Source organism: Musa acuminata, chromosome BXJ2-7 (genome assembly GCF_036884655.1).
Source record: "Musa acuminata AAA Group cultivar baxijiao chromosome BXJ2-7, Cavendish_Baxijiao_AAA, whole genome shotgun sequence".
Taxonomy (NCBI): Eukaryota; Viridiplantae; Streptophyta; class Magnoliopsida; order Zingiberales; family Musaceae; genus Musa; species Musa acuminata.
In genome coordinates this window covers 11,321,718-11,344,225 of record NC_088344.1, presented here as the reverse complement: position 1 = coordinate 11,344,225, position 22,508 = coordinate 11,321,718, and the positions used below count along the sequence as shown (strand labels likewise).

The following is a 22,508-nucleotide window of genomic DNA, read 5'->3' as shown; positions in this document are numbered from 1 at the left end:
GTTCCTCTACCGATGCTCCTTTTATTTTGTTGTTTGCATTCCTACTTTTCTGTGTTTTGTTACTCCCTGTTCCACTACCCTTTTCTTTTGACTTCCTGCTTTTCCGCTTCTCTATCCTCTTTTCTCTTCTTCCTGCTTTCTTAATCCTATGAGAAATAAATACTCTCTGTTTGATTTTTTTATCCCATCATATTCCTTTTGGTCTATAATTGTCATTATGCTCTGTCCTTCCTGTTTTCCTCTTTCTTATTTTTTTCCTATCAATCTTTGCCTTCTTTTGGTACTATTCTCCTTTTCCATTCCATTCATTTGCATGCTCATTCCCTCCTCTGGGCTGTAAGTGATTTTCTTCACAAATAATCATTTTTGCACAACTCAAATAAAAAGTGATGCTTCCTTTTCTTTTTCATCACTCCAGTAATCATGTTGGCCTGTCGACTTGTAGTACGTTGAGATTTTTCCTTTTGATAACTGGTAGCATACACTTTTTCGGGAGCTAATAAAGTTTGTTAACAATGGGTTCTCAGTTTCCTATTGGATGTGAAATTTTTTTTTTACTTGCAGTAGTTAAATTAAGGTGTGCATTTGGAATTTATCAGTATATTTTTATCTTTTAAATCAATTTCATCCATCACTTGAAGCTGTTTCTATTGTCCATCCAGTTACATAACCAATATTGCTTTTCTTACCCATTGATGAATGATTGTAACTTTACTTTAATAATCAGAGATTACTGAATTGAAAAACATGCACTAGCTTCCTTTTGGTTGGGGATCAAAATAATATGATTAGATTATTTTAAACCATACAAATCATGTCCTTTTTTGTTTATATGGTGCTTCAATGGGTTAAAAGCGGGGATAAAGAGTATTATCCAAATCATTCCATCTAGGTTGATTATTTTTTCCTAGTTTACCATATTATATTTATTTTTATCAGGAAATTATTACTTTATTACTTAATCATGTTTTGTGACTTAAATCTTATAACCAACAGAGTCATTTTTTTTTATTATATGATTTTTGCCTTTATATGATGTGATGAGAAACAAAAACGAGATTATAATTCTCATGATATTTTGACCATATAATTTTCTAGTTTATTTTTTAAAAATTTATTTATCGATTCAATAACTAATGGTATAATATCCCGATTAGTTTTGTATTAGCAATGGATAAGACTAATATTGACTTATATGGGTTTGATTAGTGAGCTACTTGATGACTAGTGGTTTGGGTTAAACGAAGTTGATAAGCCAATTGGCCCATCAAGCCCGAGTCATAATATTTGATATTATAGCTGACATAATATTTTGGCATGATGAGCGGACTCGATTAGAATAGAGCTACCCGTGGATAGAGTCGAAAGACTTATTATGACGTAGAGTCACCATTGGGCTATGCTTCAAATACACCATGCTAGGGTTTGATCTAGGATATGTTCGACTTTGACGAGGACGTCAAGCCCTTGAGTGAGGGAGATTATAATATACTGATTAGTTCTACATTGGAAGGGAACAAAACTAAGATTGACTTATATGGGTCTGATAAGTAAACTACTATCAATTTCAGTTTAAGTATTATGGTAAGTGGTTTAAGTCAAATTAAGTTGATAAGTGGACTACTATCAATTTCAGTTTAAGTATTATGGTAAGTGGTTTAAGTCAAATTAAATTGATAAGCCAATTTGTCCATCCTGAGTCGTGATATTTGGTATTAGAGCCGACTTAGTATTTGAGCACGATGAGATAACTCGTTACCACAGTCACCAGGTTATGTCTGTTCCTCTTTTGGAATCGAATTTTCTAATTTCATTCATGATCATTAAGAAACATAGATCCAATTCATGGCGTTCTTAAGAAAAAAAAAACATTAATTTTCTATTTGGTGTGCAATATTGCGCTTGTTTGACGAGGCATGGTTCATTTTATCGTCGAATTAACTTGACCTCGAATTTCCAGCAGAAATGCTTATTTGAAGACCGGAAAAGAATTCACTTTGATATGATTCTCCCAAATATATCAAAACCTAGCCCATAAACATCATCTCAGGATCAATTAAATGAGCAATAACTGTAGGGGATTGTGATTGCTCCTACCGGTGGAAACCGAATTTGGTGGCTTTCTCGAACGAGATCTCGTCGGTGGGAGCGGACATCCACAACGACTCCCTGTACAACCGCACCTCGAAGTCCGACTCGGAGTGTACGACGGTGTACTGGGGCGACTCGATCGCACTGGTGACGACCAACAAAAGAGGGACGACCGCGAGGAGGGTGAAGCCGCGGGGCCGATTCATCGTTGCAAGTCGCCCCCCCCCCCCCCCCCGAGCTCGAAGGGATCGATCGGAACGAGGGGCAGCGAGGCTCTGCGTCCGTTTTTTACCTCTCGATTGGTTCGGGCTGGACAACACTAATGTGGGAAGTTGGGCCGTGTTAGGACGACTCAGTGGACTCGGGCCCATACAAGGATCCGGACCCATTTACGACACATGGTGATCCACGTGACTCCCGCCATGTCTCTGTCCACGCGTCGCTAGGTGGATGGAAGACCTGACGAGTCAGCTTAACTGAAAGTGTCCTTGACGAACAACGCGAACTGAACGGTATACGCACATTCGCAGTATGATTACCGAGGCAGTGTAACGGAATTTGTGTCGCAGGATGGACATAAACTGCACGGTATTAACACCGTAGAGGCAAGCCATTTTGCAGCGCCAACGAACGGGACTCTCTTCCCCCATTTCCCACTTCTCGCTCTGTTTCCGGCGCTTCGACTCCTTTCATCTCTCGCTCTCCCTTTCATGGTCGGAGGTATTCTCGTGTTCTCCACCGTCGTTCTTGGGGTCAAAGCTCGTTCCCGTGGTCGCCGGACTCGTTGCAGGAGGTATTCTCTCTCGATCTTCGGATGCTCTCTGCAGCTATGCAACCTTGCATAGTTACGGAGCATCAAGAAAGTCAGATCCAGCCGGAACCTTCTTTCTTGATGCCATTTGCCGCACCTTGTTGTTCTTACACGGTCTGCATTAGGTTTTCGTGTTTATTAATCGTTTCTTGGATGCGAGACGGTTCGCACTCTTGTCGAATGAACCACGCGTCGAAGGTATCAGCGCGACAAGAAAATTCCACCGCATCTCGTCGTTGATTATTTCACGTGGGCTTGCTTTCTTTTAGGTTTTGTATGTTTCTTGGTCGGCTTTCGGATTAGAGGAGGCGTTTAATCTGTTATCTGATGATGGTTTCAAGGTTTTGGGAGGCTTTTGCTGGCTTTGCTTGTGAAATGTTGGTTCGTTTTCTTGCTGCATGCGTTCTATTTGTGATTATAGGATTTCGCTGTTCTTGATGTTTAAGCAACCAGTTCCGAAATCATTTTACAAAGAGAGCGGGTCAGTCTTGGAAAACCTTATTAGTTGACTTAAACGCATCTACGTTAATAAGCTCATCATTCAGCATTTGGAGAGTCATTTTACTACTTGGCTTTCAACTCAGCTCATCATCTCCAGCTGCCTTGGTATCACATAAAAAGTTGTGTGTGTTGTGTGTTCATAATTAGCAAGTTTTCTTTTTTTTTTGCAATTTTTATGCTTCTTGTCTTTCATTTTAATGGAAAAATTGCATAGATATATGTTTCTCAAAGTTACTTCTCTAAATTTAAATTTAGCATGAATATCCAATATATAGCTGATACACTATGAGCACACAGACATACAATATTTGTCTCCCATTGCTGTTCTTTTTATTGGATGCATTGAATCAGAATTTGGGAGTCGTATTGCCGAACAGCTGCTTTATTTTGAAAAGGTGAAGAAGCTCCCCGTCCCTGGAAGAAGCCTGGTCCCTGCTGCATAGCTGAGGAGACATGGACTCGGATAGATTGCAAAAGCTATACATTGACTTCGCATCAGTAGTCTTCCGTGAGGGGTTTCTGGACAATCAGTACACACAGTTGCAGCAGCTGCAGGATGAGAGCGAACCTAAGTTTGTTCTTCAGGTCGGGACTCTTTTCCTTGAAGACTCTGAGAAGCTCATCAATGGACTACGCTCTATCCTAGATCAGCAGGACGTGGACTTCGAGAAATTGGATGCCTGTGTCCGCAAGTTGATGGGCAGCAGTGCCAGCATAGGTGCTAGAAGAGTCAAAAATGTGTGCATGGCCTTTCACAACAGCTGTAAGAAGGGGAGCAAAGAAGGTTGCCTCAAATGTCTACAGCAAGTGGCGCAGGAGCATCTCCTGGTGAAGCGCAAGCTGGAAACTCTGTTCAAGCTGGAGACGCAGATTCTGGCTACTGGTGGATCAGTCCCTTTGATGTCGCAGTAGCAACAGTAGTTAGTGCCAAAGCAGTTATTCATGCTGTTTGCTGCTTGTCATTGCTTTTGCAGCTTCCTGTGGCCCACTCATGTGGAAACGTCTCTTTTTGAGTGACTAAGCAGTCAAAAACTTGTGGTGTTTCTCTTTTTGAGTCGACAGTTCAATTTGGTGTCTCATTTCCGTGCAACGTTTAGTGTTACTTCGATTTAAATGCGCTTGCGGCGACCAAGGCATCTGCGAGCGACGCTCCCGCTCCCGAAAGTGGGGAGAGAAGGGTGTGGAACTCGCATTGCAATTTTGGCAACGCGTCTTCCCCGGCGCGAGAGAGGGCAGGAAGAAGGGGTTGAATCTGGAAAGGCGCTTCCATTTTGGTTCTCCTTGGTTTATTTTGACCGATGGAATCGGATAATATCGAGTGCATCTCCGTGTCGGACGGGATGGTGGACGACGACGAGGTCGCCCATGTTCCCCACCCCTTCTTGAAGCCCCACGGCGATGGGAACGGAACTGTCATCGGCTGCGCCGGCGGCTTTCCGGCGCCGGTTATAAGCCCGGTGACTAGGGTGCATCAGTTGCTGGAGTGCCCCGTCTGCACCAACTCGATGTACCCCCCGATCCACCAGGTTAGAGTTGCCCTATTTTGATTTTTCTTCTCCATCCTGGTCGTTGGGGTTGGGTCTCTAGCGATTGTTGTCGGATTTAATTTCTTGTCATGTATTTCGAGGGAAATCGAAGTGATTGTTGGTATAAAGATGTTATTTATGGCATTGTTTGCGTTTTTTTTCTTCTTTTTTTCTTTTGATTCGATTTGTCGAGTTGAAGTGTTCGGAGTGGTTTAGTTTCGGTATTTTATTGTTGATGATAAATGCGTGATTTTTTGTGTCTATTTTTGATTCTTGACGAAATTGTTGACGCAAAAGTGCAACCTACACTTTTAAAATTTCTTCTGTTGAGATACTTCAAAAGTTAACGAATCTTCATTTTTACGGTTTAGGCATGTGCATCTGAATGATTATTGATACATAAGTGAATAATTTGAATGCGAGAGGCCATCATCGTTTCAAGTTCTTCTGCATCACATATGTCAAACCCTGGATTTCGGGGACTGCTGCACTTGAGGTCTTAACGTGGAAATCACCAAGAAGGGCTTATCTACATGGCACCTTCATACGATTTTTTCCCTGATATTAAAGAACGATATGCATATTAAGAATTCTAGTATGACTTGTGACATAATAGTAAGTGTTTAAATGAATTGGATTTATTGTAGCTTGATTTTTATTGGGGGACTGCATATGCAATTTGGAGCAAAAGGCTCATTGAGTCTAGTTTCCCTGTCCCTTTACTTGGGATGCTTCCTATCAGTTTCCAATTCTAACAGGCTTCTCATCTGCTAATGAGTTGCTTCTCCATGTAAGCACCCTGAGCTCTTAAGCTTCAGGTTTTCCGGGTGGCTGCTGGCTGTTTTGACGATTCTTTGGTAGGAACCCAAGTAGTAAGCCTTAATCAGTCAGTAATCTTTTAAATTCCGGTACCTACTGTAGTACCGAGGTCCAGGTCCTCCTCCTACTGAAGGAATTGCCTTGTACAGTAGATCTAGGTGGAAGAGCATGTTGTTGATCGACTACATACTTCTAAACTGTAAATCTTTTGCAGATTTGAAATACATGTTCTGTCACAAATTGCTAGCTTATGCTGCATTCCATAGTTTTTTCTCTAAACACATCAATGTTGTAAAGTACTTGCTATTCCAGGTGTTTGTGCCCTTGATAATCTCTTCCTCACAATTCTTATGTTATGTCTCCTGTATTTCATGTTTATCTCATTATGTTGGTCATACCTCCACTTCTTGATGACTTGGATATCTTGCTTTTCATCTTTCTGCTTTCCTAAACTTTCTTTTTATCTTTTTTTTTTCTCAATAAAATAGTTTCTTTTCTCTTTTTTGGCTCCCTGTTCCTCTACCGATGCTCCTTTTATTTTGTTGTGTTTTTTCCTACTCTTCTGTGTTTTGTTACTCCTGTTCCTCTCCTCCTGCTGCCTTCACTACCCTTTTCTTTTGACTTCCTGCTTTGCCGCTTCTCTATCCTCTTTTCTCTTCCTGCTTTCTTATTCCTATGAGAAATACTCTCTGTTTGATTTTTTGACCCCATCATATTCCTTTTGGTCTATAATTGTCATTATGCTCTGTCCTTCCTGTTTTCCTCTTTCTTCCTTTTTCCTATCAATATTTTCCTTCTTTTGGTACTATGCTCCTTTTCTGCTCCATTCATTTGCATGCTCATTTCCTCCTCATGGCTGTACGTGATTTTCTTCACAATTAATCATTTTTGCACAATTCAAATAAAAAGTGATGCTTCCTTTTCTTTTTCATCACTCCAGTAATCATGTTGGCCTGTCCACTTGTAGTAGGTTGAGATTTTTCCTTTTGATAACTGGTAGCATACACTTTTTCGTGGGCTAATAAAGTTTGTTAACAATGGGTTCTCAGTTTCCTATTGGATGTGAATTTTTTTTTTTACTTGTAGTAGTTAAATTAAGGTGTGCATTTGGAATTTATCAGTAGATTTTTATCTTTTAAATCAATTTCATCCATCACTTGAAGTTGTTTCTATTGTCTATCCAGTTACATAACCAATATTGCTTTTCTTACCCATTGATGAATGATTGTAACTTTACTTTAATAATCAGAGATTACTGAATTGAAAAACATGCACTAGCTTCCTTTTGGATAATATGATTAGATTATTTTAAACCATACAAATCATGTCCTTTTTTGTTTATATGGTGCTTCAGTGGGTTAAAAGCGGGGATAAAGAGTATTATCCAAATCATTCCATCTAGGTTGATTATTTTTCCCTAGTTTGCCATATTATATTTATTTTTACCAAGAAATTATAATTTTTATTACTTAATCATATTTTTATTTCTTCAAACCAACAGAGTCATTCTTTTTAATCATGTAATAAATTCTGGTGCTACTTCTATATGGAAAATTGATGTAATTTTTTATTATATGATTTTTACTTTCATATGATGTGATAAAAAATAAAAATGAGACAACTGCCCAGATGCCTTTAATTGACATCTAATGGAGACTATAATTCTTAGTGATGATATTTTGATTATATAATTTTCTCGTTTATTTTTTAAAATTTTATTTATCGATTTAATAACTAATGGTATAACACCCCAATTAGTCTTATATTAGTGGTGGACAAGACTAAGATTGGCTTATATGAGTTTAATGAGTGAGCTACTATCAGTTTCAGCTTAAGCATTATGACCAGTGGTTTGGGTCAAACAAAGTTGATAAGCCAGTTAGCCCATCAGGCCCGAGTCATGATATTTGGTATTAGAGCCAACCTAGTATTTGGACATGATGAACGGGCTTGAGTAGGAAAGGGCTCGCCATGGATGGAGTCGAAGGACTCGTTACGGTGTGGAGTCATCACTGGGTGTGCCTCACATGCACCATTCTAGGGTTTGATCTAGGATATGTTAGGCTTTGACGAAGACTTCAAGCCCTTGAGTATGAGATATTATAACACCCTGATTAGTCTTATATTGGAAGTAGACAAGACTAAGATTAACCTATATGGGTCTAATGAGTAAACTACTATCAACTTCAGCTTAAGCATTATAGCCAGTGGTTTGGGTCAAACGAAGTTGATGAGCTAGTTAGCCCATCAGACCCGAGTTATGACATTTGGTATCAGAGCCGACATAGTATTTGGGCATGGTGAGAGGGCTCGAGTAGGAAAAGGCTACCCATGGATAGAGTCAAATGACTTGTCACGGCGTGGAGCCACCATTGGGCTGCGCCTCACATGCACCATGTTAGGGTTTGATATAAGATATGTTGGGCTTTGACGAGAACGTCAAGCCCTTGAGTGAGGGTGATTATAACACCCCGATTAGTTCTACATTGGAAGTGGACAAGACTACGATTGATTTATATGGGTCTGATGAGTGAATTACTATCAACTTCAGTTTAAATATTATGGCCAGTGGTTTGGGTCAAATGAAGTTGATAAGCCAATTAGCCCATCAAGCTTGAGTTAATGACAAATAACATCTCTTGCATGGATTCGTGTTGGGTATTTGCTTATCTTGTTCTTGTTATGCTCTGAGGAAACTTAATATCTAAAGATTCACTTGCACTGTAGTTATTATTTTATATGATGATATTGGAAATTCAGGAACTGAATTACAATATCTTTGTGGTTAACTTTCTGATTGTAAACCTGAATCCTTAGTTAATCTAAATGTTGAATCTTGTTTATAGAACATAAGCAGTGATCCATCATACATTAATTCATGGTGAGCCGTAAATGTTTGCTTGGAAGCAATAAGAGGTGCCACTTTATCTCTCTATCTATGCTGTATTTGTCCTGTACTTTTCTCCCAACATTTGCTGTTAGCTAGTTGTGGAACCTTTTGTTACCTTGCCATTTTTCTTTTAGTACTTTCAATATGCTTGGAGTTGCCTGCAGCCCAAAATTTTTGATGCTCGAGACAAAGGTTGATTGTGATGCTTAAGAAGTTTTATGTTCTTTTTTTTTTTTGTAAGTAAAGCAGACTTTTTACTTGGGATATTTATTGTATGCTTTCAAATATCAAATTCTCTGGATCTATAACTCTTATATATTATTATGAGTTAAACCAATTAGAATATTTGCAGTGCCACAATGGACACACCCTATGTTCAGCTTGTAAGTCAAGGGTACATAATCGTTGCCCCACATGTAGGCAAGAGCTTGGAGACATCAGATGTCTGGCCTTGGAGAAAGTGGCGGAGTCACTCGATCTTCCTTGCCGATATTTTTCGCTGGGGTGCCCTGAAAGTTTTCCATATTACAGCAAACTCAAGCATGAAGCTCAAAGCGATTTCAGGCCACACAACTGCACCGATGCTGGTTCTGAGTGTTCTGTTGTTGGGGATATTCCATTCCTCGTTGCTCATTTAAGGGAGGAACACCAGGTAGATATGCACGTTGGTTCTGCATTCAACCATAGATATGTGAAATCCAATCCCAGAGAGGTTGAAAATGCTTCCTGGGTGTTGACTGTAAGTATGCTAAAACACCCCAAAGTTGACCTATTGTGATTTAGTAGGGTTTAAGTCTACTGTTGAGTTCTTTTAGTTAAAGCGTGCTGTATATGAACATGCTCTTGGAGAGAACTTCATCGGCTGTAGGATGATCATTCATGGTTTAAATTTACTGTACTGTATACATCCTGTTTAGTCATGTCATTCGATCTATTTTCTCTTTGGTATCATACCATTTGCTCTATTGCGCTCTGTCACTCTCTCTCTCTCTCTCTCTGCAGGTGTTCCACTGTCGTTTCATGGGTGATGAGAATGAAGCAATGCACTGTAGCTACAGCCTTGTAGTTGGTTCAAATGGCAGGAAACTTACGTGAGAAGGCACCCCTCGGAGCAATCGTGACAGCCACCAGAGTTCGAGACAGCCATGGCGGTCTCATGATTCAGAGGAACGTGGCACTTCTCCGGTGGAGACAGGAAGGAGCTGAAACTGCGGTTACTGGTGGTCGCATATGGAAGGAGCAGCAGAATCTCGATGGTGGAGCATGCGGTATTGAATCCCTGTGACTGATAGTCCACAAGCTTTTGTCACTGGTTGTGATTGTGCGAAGCAGGTGCATCCATGACGCTGCTGCTGTCAATATTTGGCTGTGCTTTCCACTGTTCAGTTGAATTGTTGAGAGGAGGGATATGTATGGATATAATAAGCAAAGCTTCTTCTCCATCTTATCTCGGTGTTATTCTGAAAGAAAGCCTTTTTTTTTTTATCTCATGTTATTTCAAAGTGTCTTTTTTGGATGTGGGAATATCATCTGTAAATTTTATGACTGATGGACGACTATTATTTGATGAATGAGTCCGTGCAATTTATGGTTATCTGATGAGCACCAACCAGAGAGCAAATCACATCTTGATTTGTGGCCATTGCCTCTAATAATGATTTTATGGATGCAAGATTCAACATTAGGAGTATTTGATGTGTGTAGGCATATTTTGTCTTGTCTTAACGATAGTTCCAAAATTGATGATTTTGATTTATTAAAATAAAGAATCAAAATTCGGTTTTGGAACCATAACCGGAATCTTTCTCTGCTGACTTCGCATCAAGATGATCATAGATCAGACTCTTTTCAACCTGTTAAACTTCCAAACAATTTTGTTAATGTTCCACGGAATCTACCAAACATTCTAAATGACTATATTTTGACATGTAGAAAAACTGAACATCATCGTCGAATAAGATTTTCTCGGTACAGGAAAACAGTAGAAACACACGTGTTAAGAATGACGACTCACCCAGTTATCAATCTTTCATGAGCAGTAGTAGTCATTCAAGTTTCTTCTTCTTCTTCTTCTTCTTCTTCTTCTTCTTCTTCTTCTTCTTCGAGCTTCCAGTAAGGTGTAGCCAGCTAGTGGTTAGCTCTAAGCATGTCCTGCAAGTTCACGGGATAGCAGATGGACGCATGCTTGCTGTCCCACACATCATCCGCGATGATCCGGTTGACTGCATCCGTGGGATGGAACTCATCCCACCACACATGGGTCGAAGCATTGCTGCAAGCCATCTCCGGCAGCAGGCACATGATGAATCCTCCCTACTTCCCAAGACCGCAGCAAGCATCGGTGACTGTCTGGAAACCTGCGAGGAACGGAACGGTGAGCGAACGAGCTCCGCTATTTCCATGCTAACTCATAACCGATAACTCACTCTCCGTAGAGCTGGTGATTGGTTAGTATGTCCATGGAGCCCTCAAAAGCATCACAGAAGGTGAAAGTGGCATTTGGGAGCTCGCGGTTGAGCTCATGCACCGTGTACCTCATGGCGTAGTTGAACTCCATCACCACGTTATTGATTGCATCAACACACTCCCCATTCTCACTGGCGGATAGCCACAGGTAGTGAGGAGTGCAGCCAATCGGAGCCAGCCCCGTGAGCACCACTCTTCTCACGTTCTTATCATACAGACTCTGCAGTCATGAAACAACTTAGCAGAAGCCAAACACAGCCCAAGCACAGGAAATAGACACACAAAGCTTTCTCCATCTCAAGTAACAATACCTGATGCAGAACGCAGACCTAAATCGCACTGGTATTTGGTAGTGAAGCTCAGAACAAATTCAATGATCAGCAGACCATGATAAGAAATTAAGAGAAAACAATTTAACTTTTCTAGAGATTTCATATCAGATCTTTTCAGAACAGGAAGTCATTGAAATCAAGGCATAATCACCCAACATGTTGTTAAGTCTTATAAATAATATCGACTCCTTTCCTACTAGTTTGGCCATTGTAATATTAAGTCGTAATATCGGTTTCATGAGTATGTCTAATTTATCTTGTACTTGAGAAAATTATTAATTCTTATCACATATATTAGACCCTTTCCTAACAGTTGTAATTAGTGACAACTCAATCAAAATATTTATTGTAGGCCATATCCATATTTCAAAGTATAGTTGGGACACTTTGGAATCAAATTTGAAGCCTTCCAAATCATTAACAAAGGAAACGCTAAATGCAGCCAAGATTCCTTTGGGTGTGACAATCTAGTCAACCATAGCATTCAATAGCCATTATCAAAAATTTATAGAAAAGATATATTAGGTGTATGGATGCAAGATCAACATGAACTCTGCAAAATTAAGGAATTTAACTAAAAATGTATTCTTTTCCTAGTCTCCCAATTGATCACACTATCAAAAGGCAGCATTTGCTCCACTAGAAGGTTAAATTAGTCAAGACAATCAGTAAATAATTGATCACAAGTCAATGAGCAAAATGGAATAGGAAATGACAATATATATGCCATAGCTAGAAAGGGCGCTTTGAGGAAGGAGGTTGACCTTGAGCGCCTGCTTCATAGTGGTCACTAGGAGCTGGTTGAACTCCCATGGCAGGTACAGCACCTGCGCGCTCGAAGTATTTTGCTGGTAGTAATGTATAAAGTCATTGCTCCCGATCGAGACGTAGAACACCGACTTCGAGATGAGGTCCGCCGTCGCCTCCTCCCCTAGGCTCAGCTCGAACTGCTGGAAGGTGTCCGATACCTGCTGGATCTGCTGCGACAGAGAAAAGTGCTGCCCCTGCCGCAACAACGATGAGCATTTGACACCAAATCCCGCGGCAAAGTCTCGTCTACCTCAAAGAAGATATCAATTTAGTAACGAACTCACCAAATCGGAACCGCTCGAGAAGAGGATTCCGGGGGCGGCCGACGCGTAGTTCACCCCGCGGATCATGTCCTCGATCTTCCCGCTCCGGCCCAAGAACGGAGGCACGAAGGGCAACCCCAGCCGGACCGCTGCATCAGATGAGGAGAGGGTGGGTGAGAACGGGTCAAGAAATCGGAGTTCTTGAAAAGACGGGTTCTTTGACTAGGGTTGCCGACCGAGGTAGTCGACGATGATGCGGCCGTTGGAAAAGCGGCCGGTGGGGCGGTGGGTGTCGAAGTCGCGGCCGTAGGGGGATCGATCGGCGCGGGCGAGGGTTCCGTGGTAGTTGTTGGTGCCGGAGTCGACGGTGGAGTCTCCGAGGACGAAGAGAGCGAGGACGAGGGGGGAGGGCGATGGCGAGGGCAGCGAAGGGCTGGAGGAAGCGACGAGGACACCGGACGAGGTGCGGCTGCGGCGTTCTTGGAGAGAGGGGGAGGGGAAGAAGAGGAGGAGGAGGAAGAAGAAGAGTGGAGAGGTTGGCGCCATTTCGCTGCTCGTTTGATTGGGTTTTGGGAAGGCTGGAGACTAAAGGGGCGGTGGTCGGCTTGATAGCTTACTTATGATCGGTTGTTGACCGTCCGATGCGTTTGAGTTCTTGGGATTCGATCACAGCCTTTCGATTGAAAGATCACTAGAATGTCTCCAATATGGGATGTAAAGAAAAATGGTTCATCAAATTAATATGTTAGTCTCTTTATTAGATTGGATTATAATAAATAGTATCAAAACGAAGTATATGTCGATTAAAAGACTTGTGAATGAATTATGTTGGCCTGCTTTCAAGAGTGCGACTTTTGTAATCATCCTCTCATCACTAACATCAAAGAAAAATAAAAAAAGGCAGAGAAAAGAAAATTATTAAATAGTAATATTATTTTAAATATATATCAAGTGAAAAATACGAAAAAGTATGAGTGTCTATGGAAAAAGAAGATAAAAATATTTTTTTACGAAGAATTCAAAAATCTTAATTCTACTTACAAGTTTAAACTTCAAATTTAAAGGTGGAAGTCCCAATTAGTTTTATCCCTTTAGATAGTTGCCTTTAATACAAAATGATAGAATATATAAATATATATAACTTATTTTTTATAAAAAATATTTTTTTAATACTTAAAATCTCTTTCAACACTATTAATAGTTATAATAAAATTGATCGATAAAGACAATTAATAGAATCAAAGCAAAAGGATAAATATGAACGAAGGTAATAGAGCCTCATAATTGATAGATATGATCATAATAACACAAATGAGATACGGTTAACACGACAATAATAAAATGCATGTGACTACAACGATGAAAAAATATAAAGATAAAAATAATAAAATTTAATGAATAAAAAAGATATAATTATCATATAATAAAAATGATGAAACAAAGACGATAAGAGGGAAGCGATGGATAATACACTCCCAAGGAGAAGTAACGGCGATAATAAATATTTAGGATATTAAAAAGAAAATTCATAAATAAAAAAATAAAAAACTGAAAATACTTTTTGGGGCATATATATATATATATATATATATATATATATATATATATATATAGAGAGAGAGAGAGAGAGGAGTTGGTTGGCAACTACTCGGTTGCTTCGTTCGCTTTCTGCTTCCGAGTGATTCCAACGCAGCTCAAGAATTGTTTACTCATTAGAGGTTTGATAAATGTAGTTTAAATAAAATTAGGTAGAAAGGAAGACAGATAAGGAAGCAGCAAAGCAAGGAATACCGACACCGCAAAAGCAAACTAAGCCCATGGTTTACAACATATATTAATATCTTAAATAACACTAAACAAATATCTTAGACACCTGATGATCATGCTTCCATCATCGATCTTGATGCTTTGTTTCTATGGAGAATATTCTTCTTTTATAACGATTCAAATATAAAAACATCCCTCACACGTTGACTGCTTCCATTGCGTCGAGATGTACCACAAAGAACCAAGGGTCAAAGGAGCGGGATGAGGGCGAGGATTTATGACTTGGAGATCACGTTGCTGAACCAATCCAGATGGCCGAAACGTCCCGACGTGCTCTTAATTCTCCGTTGACTTTTTCCTTCCACCGTAACAGACGTCACTACTTACGCCACCACGCTCGTCTCCTCCTCTTACTTCGATCACGGACGCTAACATTTTAACCGTCAATTTTTGTTTATAAGTGATGATCTAAGGTTTGGGTCCGTCCATTTCGATGATGTAATGATTTTTTATTCAAATACTTCTTATGCTGTTATTTTCTCGTTGGCTGTGAAGATGAATGATAGGTTTACAGATTAGTCTTTGCTTGCATCGTATTTACAGTTTGCCAGCTGTGAAGATGAATGGGGGTTTGCAAATTACTATTTGCTTCTGCATCACATTTGCGTCTTACTAACTGTGAAGGTTTCATATTTTTATGAGATAGATATTAAGGGAAAATCCAGACATTTTGACCCGAGTCAAAATTAACTCAAAATGCTGTGCTGTTTTTTTTGCACCATAAACTACGAGGAGGCCTCAGGGGTAGAAGTGGCAATTCATCTCGACCTTCCAAGAAGCTGCCCGCTTTCGGAACCGGCGCCTCGCTCCACTTAACGCCGTCAGTTATCTACCATGCCGTTAAGTCTTGGTCTACCCTCATAAGATCCACGAGCCTTTCCCTCTCCTCATTTCTCTGATCGAAAGGAAGCAATCGGGGCAGGAAGATTAGTTTCGGCGTTCGGATCGAAGCCCTCGCCCATTGATCGCGCGTTTTCGGTTCTTCCTCTCCGGTAAGAGCCGATCGCCGAGGGTCGATCTTCCTCCATCTTTTCTGCCCTTTTCTGGGTAGAAATCAGCCATCGATCGAAGGAAACCCTGATCGCTTCTTTTGTTCCCTTCTTGCTGGTTTTGCTGAATTTGGAAGGTTCAGTGTAGGGTTTGTTCTCGATGCTGGAAGCTTCCCTTGGGTCCTTGATGGGGTTGTAGGATCTGATCAGTTCTTGGGATTATTTGGGCGTCGCTTCCTCAAATCTGTGGGGAGCAGATGGCCGTAGTCGAAGATGAGTTGTAGCGTTTGAAGGAAAGACTCTCGCTGTTCTTTTTCTGCCTTCCTTCTTAGAGGCAAAGGGGCTTCTGTGGTCATCTTAGTTTGGGAACGACGATGTCGTCGTCCGCCCTCGTCGCACTCAGCCCCATCCGGGACGATTTCCCGCTGTCCCCTGTACGTTTCGACGGCAGCTGGTCGCCTCATTGCTCATCGGAGTCCATCCTGATCTATCTTGCCGTCCCTGGGTCGTCCGTGATTCCGATGCAGGTATCGGAGTTCGATTCGATCGCCTCCGTGAAGCTCCGGATCCAGAACTTCAAGGGTTTTGTTGTCAAGAAGCAGAAGCTGGTGTTTGATGGGAGGGAGCTGGCGCGGAATGATAGCCTTGTTAGGGACTACGGCGTGACTGATGGCAATGTCCTGCACCTTGTAATTAGGCTCTCCAATCTCCGTTGCATCACTGTAAAAACCACCTGCGGCAAGAAGTACAACTTCCAAGTTGAACGGAGCCGTAACATTGGGTATATCAAACAGCAGCTGGCTAAGAGGGGAAAAGATTTGAGCAGTCTTGTGGACCATAAGCTCATATGTGATGGTGAGGAGCTCGATGATCAGCAAGTGATTGATGACATCTGTAAAAACAACAATGCTGTCATCCATTTGCTGATCTGCAAATCCGCAAAAGTTAGGTCAAAACCTGTTGAGAAGGACTTTGAGGTGTCAATAGACTCTCCTTCTGTAGTAGATGATCTTCAAATAGTTGCTAAGAAGGCACCAGTTTCTTGGATCGACCCAGTTGTTAATCCCAAAGTCGAATTGTCTCCGGTGATTATGGAACTAGTCCGGTCTACCTCTGCAGGGCTGGAGAAGGGTAATCTACCAATCATGTCTTCAGAAGGTTCAGGGGGAGCCTACTTTATGCCGGATGCCCTGGGCCACAACTATATTGCTGTCTTCAAGCCGATCGATGAGGAACCGAGAGCTGAAAATAACCCTCGAGGGCTTCCTTTGTCGACGGATGGTGAAGGGTTGAAGAGGGGAACACGTGTTGGAGAGGGAGCAATAAGGGAGGTTGCAGCATACATTCTTGATCATCCTGTCAGTGGAAGCCGCTTATCTGATGAAGCAGGGTTTGCTGGTGTTCCTCCGACGGTCATGGTGCGGTGCCTCAACAATGGTTTCCATCACCCTGAGAATCGTGGGTATGTGGTCAAGAATTCCAAGATCGGATCCTTACAGATGTTTGTGAAAAACAATGGAAGCTGTGAGGATATGGGGCCTCGAATGTTCCCGGTTGAGGAGGTTCATAAGATTTCTGTGTTAGATATACGCTTAGCAAATGCTGATCGCCATGCTGGAAATATTTTGGTCTGCAAGGATGAGGAAGAAGGGAGGTTTCTCTTGGTTCCCATCGATCATGGATACTGCTTGCCTGAGAATGTAAGTATTTGCATTTATTTTTGCGATGAGCGGTACTTTACTATTGTCTTGATGTACTTCTGCCTGGTTTGTGCTTTATCTGTTGTTCGAGAAAGCTGAGTTGATATTTAATTTGAAATATTTCATGCTTGTTGTTCTGTAAGACTGCATCATAAGTAGAGCAATCAAGCTCCAGAGCCGCCTTTTCCTTCTTTCTACCTCAGCTCCCATCTGTTTCCATTGGATGACCTAGATTTAGACTAGTAGGCATGTTTGGACACAGTACTTCAATGATTATGTCCCTGAGAATGATAGATACTTTTCATTTAAAGCCTTTTGTCCGCATTCATGGAGGTATAGCTGTATACATTTAGTTCACTCAAGCAAGGTAATTTGAAATGATGATATCTCATTCTGGAGGATTTTTAAGTATGACTCCATTACCCCCAATAATTCCTAAAGTGTTTGTATGCTTGCTTGACCTAAAACCGTTTCTTATGTCCTTAAGTGTCCTGAAGGATGATTCCATAACAGCTACTTTAACTATATTAAACTATTCTTATCCTAAAAGAATGTCTCAAAAGCACTGTAGAATTTCCCTCTAGGAGCTATTAAGCCCACATGCATTGCTGTTTTAGCCGACTTCCTCATCTGTGACAATATCTGATCCATTCTGTCCACCATTACCTTACATATAGTTAGTTATACACACAAAATAGGCTCCTCCTGATTTGACATGACCACATTCTTATCCATATTGGGGAATCATGATGGTGTGATCATTTCAGATAAACTAATCAGTGTGAGATTGGAACTTCTGCATGTTTGTGATTCATCTTTTTATTAAATTTGGTGAAATTTCATATCTGCATGAATTCATGGTTTCATATGTTTTTCTTCTTGCGGACAGCCATCTGGATCTTTAATGTTTTCTTTCTTGAGGAAAAAATCCAGATTGGTTTGTCCATGTATGTTTGGTGTTACATAATTGCTGAGCTTTAACACATTTGTTACTGCAGTTTGAAGATTGTACATTCGAGTGGCTCTACTGGCCTCAAGCTCGCCAACATTTTAGTGATGCAACCATCAATTACATAAAATCACTGGATGCTGAAGAAGATATTGCTCTCCTTAAATTCCATGGGTGGGAACTTTCACCAGAATGCTCTCGCACTCTTCGCATCTCAACCATGCTTTTGAAAAAAGGTGTAGAAAGAGGACTCACACCCTATGATATTGGAAGCATCATGTGTAGGGAAACTGTTAATAAGGAATCAAAAATTGAGGAGATAATCTGTGAAGCAAAGGATGCTGTTCTTCCGGGCACTTGTGAGACGGTGTTCCTGGAGTCTGTTTCTGAGATCATGGATTGCCACCTTGATAAACTTTTATCATAGGTTGACTGGTTACTGTTTCATATTCATTTATGATCAGATGTAAGTATGCGAACGAGCAATAGAACTATGGATGGCATGATTGTTGTAAGCATGAAGGCCACCCTATCAGTTACGTTGATATGTTCCATTTCATGACTATTTCACTTTGCACTTAATAAATCCTCGACTTTCAATATGTCACATTTGTTTGATGAAAAAAGTCAAGCTTGTACGACGGTACATATTATTTGAGTTTGCTATTTTCTTGAAGGTCATCGTAACATCCGAATGTGTTTTCTAGAAAATAATTCTGGTGTTTTTGATATAATCTTAGTTGCTTCATTACTTGGTTTGTTCCATTTTTCATAAATATACAGTTATTTTGAAATAATTGACTGTTTAGTTAAATATATTGTCGTTCAATGGTTGGTGCCATCTCAGAGAAGATCACTGATATGTTTCTCTAGTGATGTGCCAGCAATGGTTTTACTAGTTGAACTAACTCTTCAGATAAAAAGTTTGTTCAACAGTAAAACCTCATTTCTGAGTGGTAGCTGATGATACATATTTATCTATAGTTAGTACCAGTTTTTGATCTTTGAGGAAACCTTCTTTCAGTCCTCAGAATCTAAGCAGAGAATTTTAAACAGTTCAATGAGTTGATTACCAGTTCGGTTACTCAAATGTTAACAGAGTGAATGTTCTTTACAATCCATAGACACATTAAAACTTGGAAGTGGTCTTTTTCTGGAAGTAGTAAATTCTCATGATGGTTCTGAGTATTAATTCTTCGGCAGAAATAGTGGAAGGGTGATTTTATGTGAATTTTCATCTTCTAGTTTCTCGGATATTGAATTTGTTCCTTTCAGGTATTTGCATAATATATTATTACAACACTTGGCCATGTTTATGCCATAGTAATAGTTCCCACATATTACAACTTTTTAACTTTTAAGCTGATCTCATGTTATATTTATCCTTATGACATGTCCATATTGTTCTCCCTATCCTTCTCTTCTGCAAGTGCCAGCTGATAAGCAGCATCAGATCTGCTACATGTCTATGGATTGCAAGTCACAAATGCAAGTCTCAGTTCAAAAAAATGATCACCATCAAACTATGCTTCAGAGTCACTAAAATGTCATGTACCTTTTCTTCACTAACTACTGAGGCAGTGCATTCATTCTCCTGGTTTTCCAAGTAGAGCCCTTTGTATGGTGAGGAAGAGAGGAGCTTAAAGCTGTACCCATTTGGGAGAGTTTTCAGAATCAGAAACACGGATAGATGAAAGGAAACATGATCTGTGGTTGGCTCAGTTCATCTTTCTATGCTTGTGCTTGCTGGATATACATGCATGCATGCGCATGCATGCATGCATGCATTGATGAACCAGCATTTGCTTGCTGGTAATTACTGATCCACAAAAGCTTAGTTGAGTCACTGCAACCAGGAACACGAAACCATATCCCTTCCACGGAAGAAACAAAGGAAGTGAGGAATCCATGCAGCTACCATCTTCCACATGGAACTGTCCACTCTTTTCGGTGGTCGCCTTCTGCTGCTGCTGCTGCTGTTCATGTTCACTGTATTCCCCGTCACTCGTGACGAAATTAGTGGAGTTTTGAGTTGTTTCGAAAGCAATACCCCGAAGAAGAAGAAGAAGCCACGGTTCTCAACAGCAGAAAGCAGAGATGGCTTTTCCTTCAAGTGGATGTCGCTCACGAAGAGAAGGCATTATTAGTCTATGAAAACGCTTGAATTAATGAAATCACATAAGTTCATTTTATGTTTTTGATAAACACTGGTCTACTTCACCCCTATAATGGATCTTAGAAAAGGATACTGCATGTACATGATGAAACATGCACATTAATTGTAGAATGGTGGTGAAAACTATCATATGCTCACCAAAAGTAATTGAGGAAAATAGTAGGGGTATTTTGGGGATAAGGAAGATAAAAAATGCCAAGCCAGCGAAGCCACGTTGTGACGGATGAGACGAAAATGGCAACGTGGCCCAGCCCACTGGGCCCGGATAGGGAAACCGGAGCCGACTTCGTTTCCCACCCCGCCACCTCCGTTCTCCGTTTCACAAGTGGCGGGCCCACGAATAAGCGACGGCCACCAAATGCCAGCTGTCACATATCTGCTCTCCTATTCGTACCCTCATCTCGACCACGTATCTACGGAAATGCCTTCTACGTGTTCCGGTGTGCTGGGCCCCGGTGGGACCATGATGGCTTCCAATGCGAACCCTCCACCCGTAAATTCGCTGCAAGAATAAGGTTGTTTATGTGGCCTGTTCTTCTATATTTTGGCTGCGGAGTTCGTGGCTCGCCTCTACTCTTTGTTTCGTGCATGATAGACACTTGGTGATCAAAGCAGGAGAAGGAGAGGGCGAAAGAGAAAGGAAGAGACTCGAAAGGTACGTCTTGTTCTTTACGGATTCTTCCTCTGGGCTGAAAGCTTTTGATGTTAGTTGTTGTTGGTAGCTGGTGATGTGTACATGTTGGTGTTTCCTTTTTGTGGATTTGCGTTTCTTCCTTCTGAGTAGAATAGTAATCATAACTTTCTTCTACTGAAGGAGCGAGCGAGCGACAGAGAGAGAGAGAGATGGCTAATATCTGGAAATCTAAGGTTCTTCCAAAGATTAAGAAGGTTTTTGGTAGTGGCGGCAGCAAGAAGGCTGCTGTAGCTGAGGCCATCAAGTCCTTCGATGAATCGAAGGTTGGTTTAACTTCCTCTCTCTCTCTCTCTCTCTGTGTGTTGTTATTTTGGCTTGTTGGTATACAGGAGGAGATCAGCAAGGAGTTGGAAGAGAAGAAGACTGAACTCCAACCCAAAGTCGTAGAGATCTATGAAGCTTCTCCTGCTGAGATTAAGGTCCGTATTTGATTTCCTCATTCACGTAAGGCAAATGATGCGCTTGATGATCATGGAAGCCTTGCCTCGCTTGCCTGTGGATTTATGGGAATGAATGCCAAATTACAGATAAATCTTTAAACAATGTTTGGTTAATCGTCACTGCAGTCTTTGGTGAAGAAACCTACAGAGTCTGGTCTGAAGAAGAACTCGGCCGCCGTCAAGAAGTTCCTCGAGGAACTAGTAAAGATTGGTAACCAACATGAAGCTATTCATGTGTGTATTATATGATCAACTTCTAATGGGAGATGGTCTATTAATATTGCTTGCAGAGTTCCCGGGCTCCAAGCCGGTGAGCGAGGCTGCCACCAAGTACGGTCCGGCATACGTCTCCGGTCCTGTCACGTTCATTCTCGACAAAGTCTCCGGCCTTCTCCCCGCAGAAGAGGCCGCGGCCACCCCCGAGGCAACCGCCGAAGCCGACAGCTCCAGCAAAGAGGCGACAGCCGAGGTCATCGAGGAGATCAAGAAAGAGGAGGCTGAGAAGGTGGAGGAGACCCCTCCTCCCGCCACCGAGACCCCCCCGCCGGCCCCAGCACCGGAGCAGGAGCCGGAGACAGCACCGGAACCTGCCAAAGCTTAAGATGCTCTCCGTTCAGTACTCCATGCACGATTCCATGTTTTACGTGATTTATTATTCTTTGTTTTTATTCGATCACTTCCTACACTCCCTTCTCTCTTCCTTGGCGGGGGGAGTTCTTCCTCTTTTGTTCTTGTGAGGAAGGGCATGCAAGCTATGTGCTATTCTGATGGATGAACTGCTGTGTGGTCTATTATGTTTGGGCTTTCTCACCACTTTTGCGAGGTGATTACTTGGTTTTAGTTCCTATCATTGTTTCTCATCATTATCACTCTGTCATGCTCACATCTAAAAGAGATGAATGGATTATCCTTTTATCTTCCCAGTAGGCATGAAGGTGATATATATCAATCAATGCATGTGATGGTAAGTTGAAAGACATCGGCCTGAATGTTCTGATGACTGTAGCGACAGGTAAGCCTACTGAAGAGATTAATCTGCAATGATTGGTATGGTGAGTCCTGTAAACTTGTAGATGTGAGAAAAGCCTATCAGCTCTGTTTTAATAGGTTATTACTTTGAGTTGTTTGTTCAGTCTTGTCTTTGGTTGACTTGATGGAATATGACTTGTCAGCAATCAGAATGAGCAGATTCTTTAAAGGTCTAAATCTCAAGTAATTAGCAGC

General features: G+C 41.2%; 5 protein-coding genes across 5 annotated transcripts; 4 read left to right on the top strand and 1 right to left on the bottom strand.

Moving 5' to 3' along the window:
- The first annotated feature begins 3,856 nt into the window (after positions 1-3,856).
- Positions 3,857-4,315, top strand: LOC103991768 (histidine-containing phosphotransfer protein 1-like). The gene has a single exon (XM_009411314.3). The coding sequence runs from the start codon at positions 3,857-3,859 to the stop codon at positions 4,313-4,315; it is 459 nt and encodes a 152-aa protein (XP_009409589.2).
- A 185-nt stretch (positions 4,316-4,500) lies between these two features.
- On the top strand, positions 4,501-10,152 carry LOC135616176 (E3 ubiquitin-protein ligase SINAT4-like). The gene is made up of 3 exons (XM_065115362.1): positions 4,501-4,929; positions 8,991-9,377; positions 9,641-10,152. The coding sequence occupies exons 1-3, from the start codon at positions 4,702-4,704 to the stop codon at positions 9,731-9,733; spliced, it is 708 nt and encodes a 235-aa protein (XP_064971434.1). The 5' UTR covers positions 4,501-4,701; the 3' UTR covers positions 9,734-10,152.
- Positions 10,153-11,060: 908 nt separating this feature from the next.
- Positions 11,061-13,055, bottom strand: LOC135616342 (GDSL esterase/lipase At5g08460-like). Its single transcript, XM_065115530.1, has 4 exons — positions 12,746-13,055; positions 12,531-12,658; positions 12,201-12,440; positions 11,061-11,324 (listed from the first exon to the last, which is right to left on the bottom strand). Exons 1-4 carry the CDS (start codon positions 13,053-13,055, stop codon positions 11,061-11,063), a joined length of 942 nt encoding a protein of 313 aa, XP_064971602.1.
- Positions 13,056-15,219: 2,164 nt separating this feature from the next.
- On the top strand, positions 15,220-18,576 carry LOC135617217 (phosphatidylinositol 4-kinase gamma 4-like). Its single transcript, XM_065117228.1, has 2 exons — positions 15,220-17,025; positions 18,024-18,576. Exons 1-2 carry the CDS (start codon positions 15,700-15,702, stop codon positions 18,399-18,401), a joined length of 1,704 nt encoding a protein of 567 aa, XP_064973300.1. The 5' UTR covers positions 15,220-15,699; the 3' UTR covers positions 18,402-18,576.
- A 2,098-nt stretch (positions 18,577-20,674) lies between these two features.
- On the top strand, positions 20,675-22,097 carry LOC103991669 (plasma membrane-associated cation-binding protein 1). Its single transcript, XM_009411195.3, has 5 exons — positions 20,675-20,805; positions 20,965-21,107; positions 21,174-21,263; positions 21,411-21,495; positions 21,575-22,097. Exons 2-5 carry the CDS (start codon positions 20,994-20,996, stop codon positions 21,883-21,885), a joined length of 600 nt encoding a protein of 199 aa, XP_009409470.2. The 5' UTR covers positions 20,675-20,805; positions 20,965-20,993; the 3' UTR covers positions 21,886-22,097.
- Positions 22,098-22,508: the final 411 nt, after the last annotated feature.

What these genes read in the sequence shown, in the direction of transcription:
- LOC103991768 (XM_009411314.3), top strand. Translation starts at nt 3,857, where the DNA reads ATGGACTCGGATAGATTGCAAAAGCTATACATTGACTTCGCATCAGTA.
- LOC135616176 (XM_065115362.1), top strand. Translation starts at nt 4,702, where the DNA reads ATGGAATCGGATAATATCGAGTGCATCTCCGTGTCGGACGGGATGGTG. An exon ending in TGTACCCCCCGATCCACCAG is followed by an intron (nt 4,930 to 8,990) that starts GTTAGAGTTGCC and finishes GAATATTTGCAG; the next exon opens with TGCCACAATGGACACACCCT. An exon ending in ATGCTTCCTGGGTGTTGACT is followed by an intron (nt 9,378 to 9,640) that starts GTAAGTATGCTA and finishes CTCTCTCTGCAG; the next exon opens with GTGTTCCACTGTCGTTTCAT.
- LOC135616342 (XM_065115530.1), bottom strand. Translation starts at nt 13,055, where the DNA reads ATGGCGCCAACCTCTCCACTCTTCTTCTTCCTCCTCCTCCTCTTCTTC. An exon ending in CATCATCGTCGACTACCTCG is followed by an intron (nt 12,659 to 12,745) that starts GTCGGCAACCCT and finishes CATCTGATGCAG; the next exon opens with CGGTCCGGCTGGGGTTGCCC. An exon ending in TCTCGAGCGGTTCCGATTTG is followed by an intron (nt 12,441 to 12,530) that starts GTGAGTTCGTTA and finishes TTGTTGCGGCAG; the next exon opens with GGGCAGCACTTTTCTCTGTC.
- LOC135617217 (XM_065117228.1), top strand. Translation starts at nt 15,700, where the DNA reads ATGTCGTCGTCCGCCCTCGTCGCACTCAGCCCCATCCGGGACGATTTC. An exon ending in GATACTGCTTGCCTGAGAAT is followed by an intron (nt 17,026 to 18,023) that starts GTAAGTATTTGC and finishes TTGTTACTGCAG; the next exon opens with TTTGAAGATTGTACATTCGA.
- LOC103991669 (XM_009411195.3), top strand. Translation starts at nt 20,994, where the DNA reads ATGGCTAATATCTGGAAATCTAAGGTTCTTCCAAAGATTAAGAAGGTT. An exon ending in CTTCTCCTGCTGAGATTAAG is followed by an intron (nt 21,264 to 21,410) that starts GTCCGTATTTGA and finishes TCGTCACTGCAG; the next exon opens with TCTTTGGTGAAGAAACCTAC. An exon ending in CGAGGAACTAGTAAAGATTG is followed by an intron (nt 21,496 to 21,574) that starts GTAACCAACATG and finishes TATTGCTTGCAG; the next exon opens with AGTTCCCGGGCTCCAAGCCG.